The 15423-nt window shown below is 41.5% G+C and overlaps 2 protein-coding genes across 14 annotated transcripts in view; both read right to left on the bottom strand.

Annotated features, from left to right (window-relative positions):
* Positions 1–2892: 2892 nt before the first annotated feature.
* Positions 2893–10919, bottom strand: LOC138766374 (beta-1,4-galactosyltransferase galt-1-like). The gene is made up of 2 exons (XM_069943950.1): positions 10845–10919; positions 2893–4222 (listed from the first exon to the last, which is right to left on the bottom strand). The coding sequence occupies exon 2, from the start codon at positions 4201–4203 to the stop codon at positions 2893–2895; it is 1311 nt and encodes a 436-aa protein (XP_069800051.1). The 5' UTR covers positions 4204–4222; positions 10845–10919.
* Positions 10920–12159: 1240 nt separating this feature from the next.
* LOC138766342 (uncharacterized) overlaps positions 12160–15423 on the bottom strand; it is a 113371-nt gene continuing 110107 nt past the window's right edge. For all 13 annotated transcript variants that reach the window (XM_069943885.1, XM_069943887.1, XM_069943888.1 and 10 more), the window contains one exon: positions 12160–13792. In XM_069943885.1, coding sequence (XP_069799986.1) covers positions 12466–13792 — 1327 coding nt within the window. In that variant the 3' untranslated portion in view covers positions 12160–12465. The remainder of the gene's footprint in view (positions 13793–15423) is intronic.

Below are 15423 nucleotides of genomic sequence, written 5' to 3'. Positions count from 1 at the left end.
CACTTTGAACAGAGTCTGTGCGCAAAGCGGTTCGGGCTGTATTAATCGAAGAAAAATGGCTGGAAGAAGCGGAAGCGGAAGAAGAAGAATACGGATTACAATATAGTGCTATAATAATCATTATTTGATTAGAATGATAGGCTCACAAAGAAGAACCGTGAATGGACAGATCAAAGAAATTGGGAGGGAGAGAGGTAATAATAATATTTTTATAGCGCCAAAAGATTCTGCAGTGCTTTTTCTATCTACATACAGTACAGAGGTTACATAATACACAGTTAAATAATTAGAATAAATAAAAATAAAATAAAAATACAAAGTGTACACGAGACCTGCTCATTGGAGCTTACAGACTACAACTTGGGTCGACACCAGGCACAAGAGGAAGATGAGCCTGGCTGCGGCGTTAAGGATAGATTAGAGAGGGGAGAGCTTAGAGAAAGGAAGACCGATTAGTAGGGAGTTACAATAGTTAAGACGGGAATGGATCAGGGTCAAGACGGGAATGGAATTAGTGGGTAGAGGATGTATAGACCCTGGGGGCATTAGGAGAGGGTGATTAAAAGAAAAGATTTAGAGGTAGTTAAACAGCCCGGCTGTGGGTGACCCGGCGGTCACCTTCTGCGCCTGCGCATGATGCTCCCGCACGCGGAAGACAGCGGGAGATGTGGACGCGCACGTCAAGGAGGCCTCAAAACGGAGCGGCGGCCGGGACATATGACGTGCCCAAGGGGGCGGGGCTATGTGGCGCTTCAGGGACCAAGCCCCACCCAGTGGCGCTAGAAGATACTCGGCCAAATTACAATTTCAGGCAAAGCCACCTCATGAAACAGAAAAATAATTACAGGTATGCAGAGAGATATAGGCGGCTTACACACACCTGTAAAGATTGAAAAATGATTACTGGGGGTGACAGTGTCACTTTAAAGACCCCGAATTTCCCAAAGCAAATAATGGCCACACTGTAAACGCTAACAACCAATCACAGCACATATGCAAATAGCTAAAATATAACAGCCAATAGAAATTCGAAGGTCTTGTCAGTCAATGTATCACAACAGTCACACAGTCACATGTCCACTATTGGCCAATAGAAGATGTAGAAGATGGAAGGTCCTTAACGATTTGGTCTCACTGACATGAGTAAGATTGTCATGGTAACCGAGCAATAATCTTTACCATTATAAGTAGCAGAGGTCAGTCAGTAAAGTAGCAGAGTTGAGGTGACGGTACCCAAGTCGCTCTTAAAGATACGGTACCTAAGCCGTTCTTAAAGGGACGGTACCCAAACTACTCTTAAAGGGGCGGTACCCAAGCCGCTCTTGAACAGACGGTACCCAAGTCGCTCTTAAAGGGACAGTACCCAAGTCGCTCTTAAAGAGACGGAACCCCAGTCACTCTTAAAGTGACGGAACCCAAGTCGCTCTTAAAGGGACGGTACCCAAGTCGCTCTTAAAGGGACGGTACCCAAATCGCTCCTAAAGGGACGGTACCCAAGTCGCTCTTAAAGGGGCATTACATAAGTTGCTCTTAAAGGGGCGGTACCCAAGTAGCTCTTAAAGGGGCGGTACCCAAGTTGCTCTTAAAGGGACGGTACCCAAGTCGATCTTAAAGAGGCATTACATAAGCCGCTCTTAAAGGAACGGTACCCAAGCCGCTATTGAAGGGACGGTGCCCAAGACGCTCTTAAATGGACGGTACCCAAGCGGCTCTAAAAGAGACAGTACCCAAGCAGCCCTTAAAGGGACAGTACCCAAGCCGCTCTTAAAGGTACGGTACCCAAGTCGCTGTTAAAGGGTCTTAAGCTGGTCTTCAAAAGATGGTACCTAAGTTTTTTTTTTAACTGGACGGTATTTAAGCTGGTCTTAGAGGCACAGTTTCCTCCTGAATTACATGGGCAATATCTCTGAATCATCTGCTCAGAAAAATATAAGCGATACATAATTCTGTTCAGATTCTGTCACAACTTAATGCTACCCTTAGATAGGACAGCATAAACCTTCTGACAGAGTCTCTTTAAGGGTATATTCACACGAACGGTCTCGCAGCAAGATTCTCGCTGCGAGACCGGCAGGTCCTGGCAGTTCCCACAAACAGAATGTAATTCTGCCACCCTTAACCCCTTCTGCTCCCTCCCGGCTCCCACTCTGTATACATTACCTGTCCTCGCTGCACGGGGTCCAGCGTCCTGCTCTCCCGTCCGGCCAATCAGTGGCTGCGGCTGGGCAACACACTGATTGGCCGGACGGGAGAGCAGGACGCCGGACCCGTGCAGCGAGGACAGGTAATGTATGCTTACAGCGGGGGAGCCGGGCGGGAGCAGAAGGGGTTAAGGGCGGCAGAATTACATACTCGCTGCGGTCGTTCAGACCGCAGCGAGTATATAGTTTGTGGGAACTGCCAGGACCTGCCGGGCTCGCAGCGAGAATCTCGCTGCGAGACCGTTCGTGTGAATATACCCTAAATGCTCCCCATTGTTATTAGATGCTTTTCAGTTGCTTGTTTTACATGTGTTTCCATGGTTAGAGAACCATCCAATGGGACAGCTTATACCCTTGTCATTTGTTGTGTATTCTGATGGCAACACATCTTGGCATTTCCTTTTATATTTATTGGAAAATTTCATAAAAATTACAAATAAAAACAATATGTATTGTGTTTGTCATGGAAATGCATATTAATACACATAATTTGTGCAATGCAGCAACCTACGAACACACCTTTTAGGAAGAGGCTGTGACAACTCCTTTAGCTATCTTGTAAATAGGAAACTAAATAAATAAAACACCAGTTATCAATAAAACATTTAATATACACAGTTTTATGTGCCCAAACATGTGTATATAAAGTATATCAAAGAAAGTATATCACTTTGCCCCTGCAATTATTACATTACTGGAAAGATATCTCCCCCAGAATTTTATTAACGTTCTTGATAAGTGAACCATTATATTTCCATATGGTCTTATCCTCTATTAATTTAGTCTTGAGTAACTTCTTTTGGATAGGACCTCGGCAGTGGTAAACCAGGGCTGTTTCCAGAGAGACTTTCACATATTTCGCATGAGCTTTTAAAACAGAGTGGACGGATGTTTGGACGACCCTCCTGGGATCCACAATCATCTTCCGAGCATTGTAATATTCTGGTCTATCTGGTTCGCGATGGACATACTGGAGTATGTTATATCCCGGGACGTCTTTCCATAATGAAATATCAGAGAAGTTACCATCGATGGGTACAGTCTGAGGAAAAATGTGATTTTCAAAAAGGAAAATCCCAACATTTGGATTCTGATGTTGAAGACTTTTCATCATGGTGTCCCAGGACATGTGTGTGAATGGCAAAATGATCTCATCGATATCATTGAGTAGCACATATCTGGTCCTGTACATATTCCTATAAATGCAGTCATTGAGTGTTGCCAACTGACCATAGTAACCTATATCTTTGGGATCGACTGAATGACGCCACGATTTGCCAGGCCTGAGATAACGCTGGATTTGCCAATCTACCACCTCTAGAATTCCTCTTACAATATAATACTCCATAGCTTTCTCCATTTGCGGACTAACACTGTTAAGGTAAATCATGACCCGTTGTGCCCCCAGGATCTGGTACATCTCCATGGTCTGAATGAATTGTAAGACATTGCTGTAATTACCAAACATGGTGGAAATGCAGACCGTGAAATTGGCAGAAAATGGCTTCACATCTCGGTTTTGTATTGGGACTATGGGTAGTTGTGTCATTTGCCTGGAGGGGGATGTATGGACAGATAAATACTCAGCATGGCAGTCTGGTGGCTCTTCACATAGAAGGTCAGTTGTGACATAGGGAAAGCCAAAGCGATCACTATGCATGTCTATGAACGCCTTGGAAATCTTCACGCTCTGGTTTGTAGAGCAACAGAAATAGCAGTATAGTTCCTTTACCTCTTGATGGTGGATAATACTGAGGATTCGTACCATCGGCTTATTGCCATCTCTGTTGTCATAGTACGGGGATATGATGAACGTCCGGTTGTCTTCCAGTGCTGTAATTGTATCAGTACTAAGTTTGCCATCACAACAGGAGCACTCAACACCTAGTTTTATAGAATAACTTATGTGTGCCGATTTATTTCTAAGAACCACCTCCAGTAAAACAGTGACCGCCATCACTACTGACATACACAATACGATTTTTTTTTTGTATTTGTACATTGTATCTGGGCCTCAGAAACTGCAGAAGAGGAAACAGAAAATGAGGGCAGAATTAATATAAAATATTATAAAACAATGGCAATAATATAAAACCTTTTTACTAAATGGAAAAATAACAGAACTACAGTCCGAAGCTAAATATGACTCCTTTATTCACTCCACACCATTATGTAACGTTTTAACAACCTACAGTACAGAGAGCAGAGAGCAAAGTCCAAGATAGAGATTGTAAAGGAGCAGCAACATCATATTCCAAGTCTATTCATCATTGATAATGGATGTAATAAAAATCAACCTCTGTCCGTCCTTCCTTCTGTCTGTCTGTGTGTCTTCTATAGACTCCCAAACACCTGAACCGTTTGACCCTAAATTTGGAAGGCAGATACATTGGGTGCCGGGAAGGTTAGAGTGAAGATCTACAGGAGGGAAGGGGGAAGAGAACCCCATAGAAATGAATGGGGGAATCTCCACACTGCGCACACAGGTGACATCATTAAATATATTTTTAAAAATAAAAATAAAAACATGCTGTATGAAACAAGCCTTCCAGTACTTATCAGCTGCTGTGTGCCCCAGAGAAAGTTGTGTACTGTTTTCCAGTCTGACACACTGCTCCCTGATGCAACTGTTCTTGAAACGGGAGCAAACCTCCTCAGTACTAGACAGTTCATGACTTGAACAGAGGTGGCAGCAGGGAGCACTGTGTCATGCTGGAAAACACTACATGACTTTCTCTGGGACATGCAGCAACTGATAAGTACTGGAAGTCTTGTTGTTTTTTTATTTAAGTAGAAATGATTTACACATCTGTGTAACTTAATAGTACCAATTCATTTAAAAAATATTTTTTTTTTCCTCTGGAATACCCCTAAATCAGATAACGTGTTACTGGTATTGCTATGTTGTATGGCATACCTCACTTTAAATAGTGGTAAATAGGTACGAAAAAAAAAGGCTTCATCAAGCAGTTACTGCACAAGGAGGTCCGACCGGTGGTCTTCCTGTCAACATTTCCTTCTGACTTGGAGTGCTAGAGATGTCCCTGGGCTATGGAGAGTCATGCTATCCATGTACTCTACAGTGTGTTTCAGAAAAGTATATTGTTTTTCTTCTTCTACAGTCCAGATAGTAAAGATGCCCTGCATTTCTCTCTGTCATAAGCTACTCAGTCCCTGACATGATGGCGCTGTGGTGCTGGGAGGGTCATCCACGCTTTATGTGTCGTGGGAAAGTGTAATATTGTGTCCATTTATACAGTCTGTATATATTTAAATGGCCGACCGAACAATACAGCAATTGTTTGTGAGGCCCGGCAGCACAAATAATGGTGCCTTCTAAAGCACTGCAAATAAACACTGATCTCACTGATTAATGCCCCATAGACAACCCCATATCAGGCCATCTAAAAGGCTTTTAAGTTGCTGGAAAGATGTCTGATACGAATCTTAGGTTCAATTAATGCAAGTAGGGTCTTCTTTATCCCCCCCCCATTTTCACCCTCTCTTCCCTATACTTCCTTTATTTCTACACTCTCTTTGTGTCTGTCTTTCCCCCTCTTGTTGTGTTCTCCTTTTCCTACTGTACTTTACAGAGTATAGAAAGAAAAAAATAACACCCCCCCCCCTCGCCTATCTAGTCTACCGTTATACTATTTCCTTTTCCTTTTTACCTTTGGATGTATGTTTATCGCAGACATTCACTTACCATGGATTTACCAACCACACCTACTGAAAGAATCATCTCTTTCTGTCACCCAACCTCAGATCACGTTGCTGTTGTTTTTATGAAAACTACTTGTAAAAACAGGTTATCCTGCACATACATTGAAGATTATGAGGGGCATAATAGTGATAAGCAAACATCTCGATGTTCGGTTCGGATCCCAAACACGAACATTAAAAAAAAATGATTGTGATCATTCAAGCTTAAAAGCTTAGGTTTAAGTCTACGCACATGCGTACAGGTTATCAGGTGCAAATCATAAATTACACAGTTACACAAGTTCGAATTAGGGATGAGCGAACCGTTACGAACCAGATTCGTTACGAACTTTGCAAAAACTTCAAACTTTCAAAAAGTTTGTTACGAAGTTCGTTAAAATCTCAACGGCGTCGCAAAACTGTATTGTTTTCACAGAATGGAAGAGGATATAAGGAATTATTACTCCTATAATCTCTTTTATCCTGTTATTATGTGAATATCAAGGTGTGTGACGTCACTACAGGAACAGGAAGTGCCTGAGCGTCCATGCTCTTTCTCATTGTGTGTCTAGACTGCAGAGAGAGAGGAGGTGTACGTTAGGCAGAGAGGGAGAGCACACAGATTACATATCCGAACAACTGGATAAGTACAGGGAGAGATAGAGAAGGAGTATATATTGTTTGTGAGAGAAACAGGAGAGAGGAAGATAAAAATAAATAAATCGCAAGATCCAGGGAAAGCTTGATAAGCCCATACATAGTGAAAGAGGCTGAGAAATCAAGAGCTAGGTAGAGAGAGGGATAGATAGGCATCTAACTCAAAAATTGTGATATCTAGGAAGAGATAGGGAGATAGAAAAAAAGAAATAGGGAGAGAAAAGTGAGAAGAGTCACTCAGGACACGTCGCATTGAACCAGCTACTGTTCTGTGACAGAGAGGAGACGCTAGACGTTGCTGCTCTGCTGGGTGCCGTTAACTGCGTATAGCCGCAAGCAAAAAAGTTTAAAAAAACTTAAAAAAAAAAAAAAAAAGTTTGTTTGTGATAAGCTGTTCTAGGTGACGCTAAGTCAGCGCCCCACAAAAGCTGTCCGTTTGTGCTCTGCTGGTTGCCGTCAACCCCGTCTAGCTGCCCGCAACCAAAAAAGTTTAAAAAAAACTGTTTTTAATAATACTGGCCTGGAATCGATCAACTGCTGCCTCCTCCTCAAGTAGCCTCTCCTCAATAATACTGGCCTGGAATCAATCAACTGCTGCCTCCTCCTCCTCCTCCTCAAGTCGAATCTCCTCAATAATACTGTCCTGGAATCGATAAACTGCTGCCTCCTCCTCCTCCTCCTCAAGTAGCCTCTCCTCAATAATACTGGCCTGGAATCGATCAACTGCTGCCTCCTCTTCAAGTAGCCTCTCCTCGATAATACTGGCCTGGAATTAATCAACTGCTGCCTCCTCCTCCTCAAGTCGAATCTCCTCAATAATACTGCCCTGGAATCGATAAACTGCTGCCTCCTCCTCCTCCTCAAGTAGCCTCTCCTCAATAATACTGGCCTGGAATTGATCAACTGCTGCTTCCTGCTCCTGAAATAGTCTGTTTTTAATAATACTGGCCTGGAATCAATCAACTGCTGCCTCCTCCTCCTCCTCCTCAAGTCGAATCTCCTCAATAATACTGGCCTGGAATCGATCAACTGCTGCCTCCTCCTGCTCCTCAAGTAGTCCGTTTTTAATAATACTGGCCTAGAATCAATCAACTTCTCTGCTGGCAGAGAAACTGGAGATTTGGCCTCAACTGGCAGAGTTTTCCTTGGCTCTGCTGTCCTGCCCAGCTAGTAGTGTGGCGTCAGAGAGGGTAATCAGTGCAGCGGGTAACATCGTAACACCGCAAAGAACGAGGCTCTCTTGCCACAGTGTTGAGATGCTGACTTTTGTGAAGATGAATCGTGCCTGAATTAATAATACTAGCCTGGAATCAATCAACTGCTGCCCCCTCCTGCTCTTCAAGTAGTCTTTTTTAAATTATACTGGCCTGGAATCGATCAACTGCTGCCTCCTACTCCTTAAATAGTCTCTCCTCTATAATACTGGCCTGGAATCGATCAACTGCTGCCTCCTCCTGCTCTTCAAGTAGTCTGTTTTTAATTATACTGGCCTGGAATCAATCAACTGCTGCCTCCTCCTCAAGTAGCCTCTCCTCAATAATACTGGCCTGGAATCGATCAACTGCTGCCTCCTCCTGCTCTTCAAGTAGTCTGTTTTTAATTATACTGGCCTTGAATCAATCAACTGCTGCCTCCTCCTGCTCTTCAAGTAGTCTGTTTTAATTATACTGGCCTGGAATCAATCAACTGCTGCCTCCTCCTCAAGTAGCCTCTCCTCAATAATACTGGCCTGGAATCGATCAACTGCTGCCTCCTCCTGCTCTTCTAGTAGTCTGTTTTTAATTATACTGGCCTTAAATCAATCAACTGCTGCCTCCTCCTGCTCTTCAAGTAGTCTGTTTTAATTATACTGGCCTGGAATCAATCAACTGCTGCCTCCTCCTCAAGTAGCCTCTCCTCAATAATACTAGCCTGGAATCAATCAACTGCTGCCTCCTCCTACTGCTGCTCAAGTAGTCTGTTTTTAATTATACTGGCCTGGAATCAATCAATTGCTGCCTTCTCCTCAAGTAGCGTATCCTCAATAATACTGGCCTGAAATCGATCAACTTCTTCCTCCTCCTCCTCAAGTAGCCTCTCCTCGATAATACTGGCCTGGAATCGATCAACTGCTGCCTCCTCCTGCTCTTCAAGTAGTCTGTTTTTAATTATACTGGCCTTGAATCAATCAACTGCTGCCTCCTCCTCAAGTAGCCTCTCCTCAATAATACTGGCCTGGAATCGATCAACTGCTGCCTCCTCCTCCTCAAGTAACCTCTCCTCCATAATACTAGCCTGGAATCGATCAACTGCTGCCTCCTCGTCAAGTAGCCTCTCCTCAATAATACTGGCCTGGAATCGATCAACTGCTGCCTCCTCCTCCTCAAGTAGCCTCTCCTCAATAATACTGGACTGGAATCAATCAACTGCTGCCTCCTCCTGCTGATCAACTTGTCTCGTCTCAACAATACTGGCCTGAGAGGCTAGCAATCAACTGCTGCCTTCTCCTGCTGCTCAACTTGTCTCTTCTCAACAATACTGGCCTGGGTGCAATCAAATGCTGCCGCATCCTCCTTGTAAACTTTTTTTTAAATATTTTTTGTCACTATTTTGGCACTTTTATTTACTATATTTTATTATTATTTCTATAATTAATTTTTTTTTCTCATTATTTTTGCACTTTTTCCCCCCCACTTTTTTCATTGTAATATCAACTGCAACTAAACAAAACTATACCCTATCACACTCCCACTATTGTAGCTGCAATTATTCAGCCGTTAGAGCAAGGTTCATTTTCGATTCGGTTCGGTCCAATCCGAACTTCACGAAAGTTCGCCGGATCGAACTGAACCGAACTTTTCAAAAGTTCGCTCATCCCTAGTTTGAATATGTTATAACCATTCCGACCATCGAACAAATTGCTTGTGATCGGTGAAAACGAACAATTAGCGTCATGTTCGAACATACGAACATTTTCGAACATGTTCGCTCATCACTAGTGCATAACAATTCATGAAATTCTCTTCAGGGTGCCTTCACACCTACCATATCGCAGTAGAAAATTTAACTAAATGAATGAACACAGCACTAAATCCGCACTTACAAATCTGCTGCGGATCCGCAGCGGATTTTCTACTGCGATACGGTAGGTGTGAAGGCACCCTCAGTATGAAAACCTACAGTATTTCTACAGTGGAGAGATATTTCAGAAGCCAATATGTGCTGCATGCCTGCAATTCTCCTGTAGCGCCACCTGCTTTCTGCACTGTGCACTGCACTGAGTGAGTGGAGTTAACCAGGGGATTCCGCCTTTGAAATACCACATTAAATATGCAGTGTGTGAATCCAGCCTTAAAGATAGTTGAAAAGTTAAACATCACAATAGAAGAGCAGTTTTGCTCTCTGTGATGGAGGCACGTGTGACGGCTTCCACTATATATACCAGTGTCTCCTTTTTCCACTAGCAGATAATTTATCGTCTATGAATTGTGATCCTGCATAGTATTATGGTGCATTTACACGGAACGATTATCGTTCGAATTTTCACGACAACGATCACATTTGAGCAATAATCGGCTCTTGTTAACACAGCAAACGATCAAGCAACGAACGAAAAATCGCTCGTTTTGATTTTTTTAACAAGTTCTCTAATCGTCGTGGGTCGTTTACTGAAAATTCACAAATTGCTTCGTCTAAACAGTCTTTCACCGATTCACCCTATGTGCGAGATAGACTTAGGCGATCTTAAAACGCTCGCAATAGTGATTTTTTCAAACAATATATTGTTCTGTCTAAACGCTGATCGTTTACATTGTTACTTCAAAATCGTTAATTGTTCGATTGGGGGAATTATCGCTCCGTGTAAACGGACCATTAATGAAATTCATTTACCTTATAGTACATATAGTTGCAAAGTCCCTAATAAAGTCAACATTATCATTGTGTTTGTTGGACCTGTAAAAATGTGCTCCTGAAACTGTAATAAATAGTGATGAGCGAATAGTGAGATATTCGAATATTCGGTATTCGTACGAACATCCCTCGAATATTCGAATATTCGATCGAATATTCGATCCCATTAAAGTCTATGGGAACAAGTATTCGATTAGTGAAAAACATCTATTTGACCATTTGGAGGGTGAAACCGGAAGCTGGGGGATTTGAACGCTTATCGAATATGTATCGAATATTCGCACGAATATTGAATATTCGAATATCTTTTCGATTGAACAGTATTCGCTCATCACTAGTAATAAACTATGTAAATTGGGGGGGGTGCATTGAAGAAAGTGTGCAGTTACTCACCTTTAAAGTGCCTGGGATCTGGAAGAGTCCTAGACGGAGTGAGCAGGGTGGGTTTTTGTAACAACAGAAGAGGTTTGTGCAAAGAAATATTTTGAGCAGTCTCTATATTGTTACCAGGCAGTAGGTAAACCATAAGGAAAGTCAACCATAAGGAAATGGAGAAGGGGATAAAGTATACAATTTCAGTTAATACTTAGCTTTTATTGCCATTCATAAATAGAATAGTAAAAATTACAAACTAAAGGTAGGACGCAATGAATATAATATAGGACTTTTTTCTCTTGTGGAAAATCTGCAGCATTTCTGCACAAAAATCCACAGCAGGATATCCACACCAGATAATCTCGGCTTTCTGCTGCAGATTTCTGTCTTCTTTTTAGATGTCACACCAAAATTTGCACCAGAATCCTCACAATTTTATGCAGATCTTTGCTGGGGATTTTTGTGCATGTGTATGGAAAAACGGATGGATTTGTGTGCATCCGTTTTGATCCGTTTTTTTCCACTGACCTCCATTATAAAAAAAAAAAGCATAAAAATGCATCTTTTTTTTTTTTAATGTACCCAAAAAACGAGGTTGACCACATTATTGTGAACGCTTAAAAAAACGGATGCATCTTTTTTTTTTTTCTGGATGAAGAAAACGAATTGCAAAAACGTAGTATGAACTGTTACAGCTGTTTCCTTAGTAAGCATCTAGTCACAAGTATATTGTACTTCCTTTAAGGGCCGCCAGCCTCTGTGTCATACTGGCAGTTTATGGGAGGCTCTCACGCTTCCTCTTTCCACGTGGAAGAATTGACATGTCAATTCTTCTGAGTAGAGAGGATGCGCGCGAGCCTCCCGTAGACTGCCACAATGACACGGAGGCTGGCGGGAATTTTGCCAGTTTTACCCTGTGTGAACTGGCCCTAACGTTTTCTGGGGGCAATTCAGATATCTACAAAATACATTTCGACATTGGTGAATATTTTATATGCTTAATTGAGAAACGTATCTTGGTTGACCTCTGGCCCCAATTCCAACCTTCCTGGACCATGGTCAACATCTGATTGAACAGGTATTACTTATTACATTACCTTTATCCCCTTACAGACAGGTCTGCCCATCTTCTACCAACCTACTCATTACACATCACTCTCTTCCCTTTTTTGTCACTGTATTTCATTTTGAGATTATCATACAAAGTGTTTTTTAAACTTTTTTTTTTTTTTTAACTTAGATGCTTTCCATGTGTTTTCAAGGCCAGAGGACCGTCCATTGGACCTGCTAATACTCTATTGTCTGTTACTTATTCATCAATGGGAACGCAACACGTCATTTACAGTTTTATTTCTTTTTTTTTAGAAAAGCAGATTTTTTTTAAATTGCATTTGCGTAAACAATTGTCACCAAAATGCATATAAATACACGTAATTTGTACAATGCAGCAACCGAGGAATGTACCTTCTGAGAACAAGTTGTGACAATCCCTTTATTCATCTTGGGAATAGGAAACCAAAGAAGAAAACACCCTTTATTAATAAAACATTCATTGTGCGCAGTTTTGTGTGCATAGAGATAAACGGGTAGTTTATCAAAGCTAAGTAACTCCTCAAGCTTTGCCCCTACAATTATTTCATCACAGGAAAATTTTTCCCCCCAGAACTTTATTAACATTCTTGATAAGTGAAGCATTAAATTTCCATATAGTCTTATCCTCTATTAATTTAGTCTTGGGTAAATCTTTTTGAAGAGGACCTCGGCAGTGGTAAACCAGGGCTGTTTCCAGAGAGACTTTCACATCTTTCGCATGAGCTTTTAAAACAGAGTGGACGGATGTTTGGACGACCTTCCTAGGATCCACAATCATCTTCCGGGCATTGTAATAATCTTGTCTATCTGGTTCACGTTGGATATACTGGAGTATGTTATATCCCGGGACGTCTTTCCATGATGAAATATCAGAGAAGTTACCATCGATGGGCACAGTCTGAGGAAAAATGTGATTTTCAAAAAGGAAAATCCCAACATTTGGATACTGTTGTTGAAGACTTTCCATCATGGTGTCCCAGGACATGTGTGAGAATGGCAAAATGATCTCATCAATATCATTAAGTAACACAAACTTAGTTCTGTACATATTTCTATAAATGCAGTCATTGAGTGTTGGCAACTGACCATAATAACCTATATCTTTGGGATCAACTGAATGGTGCCATGCTGTGCCAGGCCTGAGATAACGCTGGATTGGCCAATCTACCACCTCTAGGATTCCTCTTACAATATAATACTCCATAGCTTTCTCCATTTGTGGGCTGACACTATTAAGGTAAATCATGACCCGTTGTGCCCCCAGGATCTGGTACATCTCCATGGTCTGAATGAATTGTAAGACATTGCTGTAATTACCAAACATGGTGGAAATGCAGACCGTGTAATTGGCAGAAAATGGCTTCACATCTTGGTTTTGTATTTGGAATAGGGGAAATTTTGTCCTTGGTCTGGTAGGAGATGTATGAACAGATAAATACTCAGCATGGCAGTCTGGTGGCTCCTCACATAGAAGGTCTGTTGTGACATAGGGAAAATCGAAGCGATCACTATGCATGTCCATGAGCGCCTTGGAAATCTTCACGCTCTGGTTTGTAGTGCAACAGAAATAGCAGTATAGCTCCTTTACCTGTTGATGGTGGATAATACTGAGGATCCGTACCATCGGCTTATTGCCATCTCTGTTGTCATAGTACGGGGATATGATGAACGTCCGGTTGTCTTCCAGTGCGGTTATTGTATCGTTGCTAAGTTTGCCATCACAACAGGAGCACTCAACGCCTAGTTTTACAGAATAATTTAGTTTTACCGATTTACTCCTTAAAACCTCCAGTAAAACAGTGACAGTCATCACTACTGACATACATAGTAAGATCTTCTTGGTGTATTTGTACATTGTATTAGGGCACCAGAAACTACAGAAAAAAAAAGAAAAAGGAGAGGATTATTATAAAACGATGTCACCATATTATAAAAGTGAAAACATTTCAGACAGAAGACAAACATGACTCCTTTATTTACTCAAAACCATTTCAACCATTTGAACAACCTTTATCGAAGAGAGTGCAAAGTGCAAGACAGAGATTGTATATGAGCGGTAATGTCATTTCCGAAGTCTATTCATCAAAGAGAAAATAAATAAATAATTCATATAGATACATCAATTCAAGGGTTTAATAGTAAATGAGGCATATTTGCAAACCAATGCTATCCAGCACCTGTCCATCACATTTGGAAAAGAAAACTTTTTTTTCAGGAATCTGATCCCCATGATAGCATGGGTCTTTATAGCTTAGTGACATCACTAGCACGTAGAGGCAGCAGAAAACAAAGGAGCCTTATTACTATATTGGGAGACATTTTTATATGGGGGCACAGAAGATTCAAACTACTATATGGAGACAGAGGAACCTAACTACTATATGGGGGTACAGAGCGATCTGAGTACTATATGGAGGCACAGAGGGGGCCTATCTTCTATATGGAAGTTTAGGGGTGGGCTTATCTACTATATGACACTACAGCCATGAGCAATACACATGGGGACTTTGTATAGGGGTGAGGATGATGCTCGAGCCAAGAGCCTAAAATGTTTGTATGACAGACTTTACAGGACAGGGCAGGATTAAAGGAAGTCTTCATGATGGCTGGCCAGATAGAGAAGAAAAAAAAAGTGAGCAACTACAATCTGTACCTTTACGTCACTAAATGTAACTGCATTGTAATCACTTGAACTGGTTATCCAAGATAACCACAACATAGCCACCTTCTTGAAAAAAAAGAGCACTGCACAGGTTGTGTACGGTATGAAAACTTTAGTTGAATTGAGCTTCAATATCACAAGGACAGGGGTGGTGCTATTGTTTTTATAATCCTGGAAAACCCCTTTAATTTTGATGTGGTCATATATGGGAAATGTAGAAAGCCTTTTACACTGCTTTCCGTGCCTATTTATTATGTATGTTTTTTTCTTTTAATTTAGAAAGCATTGTCATCTGCTGAGGTTCCCTATGGGTAACACATCCCCTAGGCTGAACCCCTAACTACGCTTCTGGGTGGGGGTTGTTTGGAATGACCATGACCATTTAATGTCTATAGGGACATTTAAAATCCAATACAGACAAAGGCCCACGTCTACTAGAACTGTACAAACCAGCGCAAACAGTCTTCAAAATGTATATGACAGTTGTTTTGTGTCATGTGCATCCTAAAAAAAGACCAATATTCACAACCATTGCTGTTTTATGCTTTTGTGCTTTCAAACTGAGGACATAAAAACTAAATTGCCATTACTGTAGACTCTTTTGTGTGTTGGATTCTAGCTTGCATTGTGGTGGTAGTCACACCCAAGATAACATTATATGATCACAAAGCTTTAGTGCACAAAACGACTTAACTCAACTTTACCAACCACGCACTTTAGAATACATAAGAACCAGGTTTTCCAGTAAAATGTTTCCATGCCTAACGTACCCGCATGTGTACATAGTGTGGTTATATTTAGATTGAAAACAATATGCAGTAGCATAAGGTTATGTTCACACGC

This window comes from Dendropsophus ebraccatus, chromosome 10 (assembly GCF_027789765.1).
Source record: "Dendropsophus ebraccatus isolate aDenEbr1 chromosome 10, aDenEbr1.pat, whole genome shotgun sequence".
NCBI lineage: Eukaryota > Metazoa > Chordata > Amphibia > Anura > Hylidae > Dendropsophus > Dendropsophus ebraccatus.
Note: the sequence above shows the minus strand (reverse complement) of the source record. Positions and strands in the feature narration are given on the sequence as shown.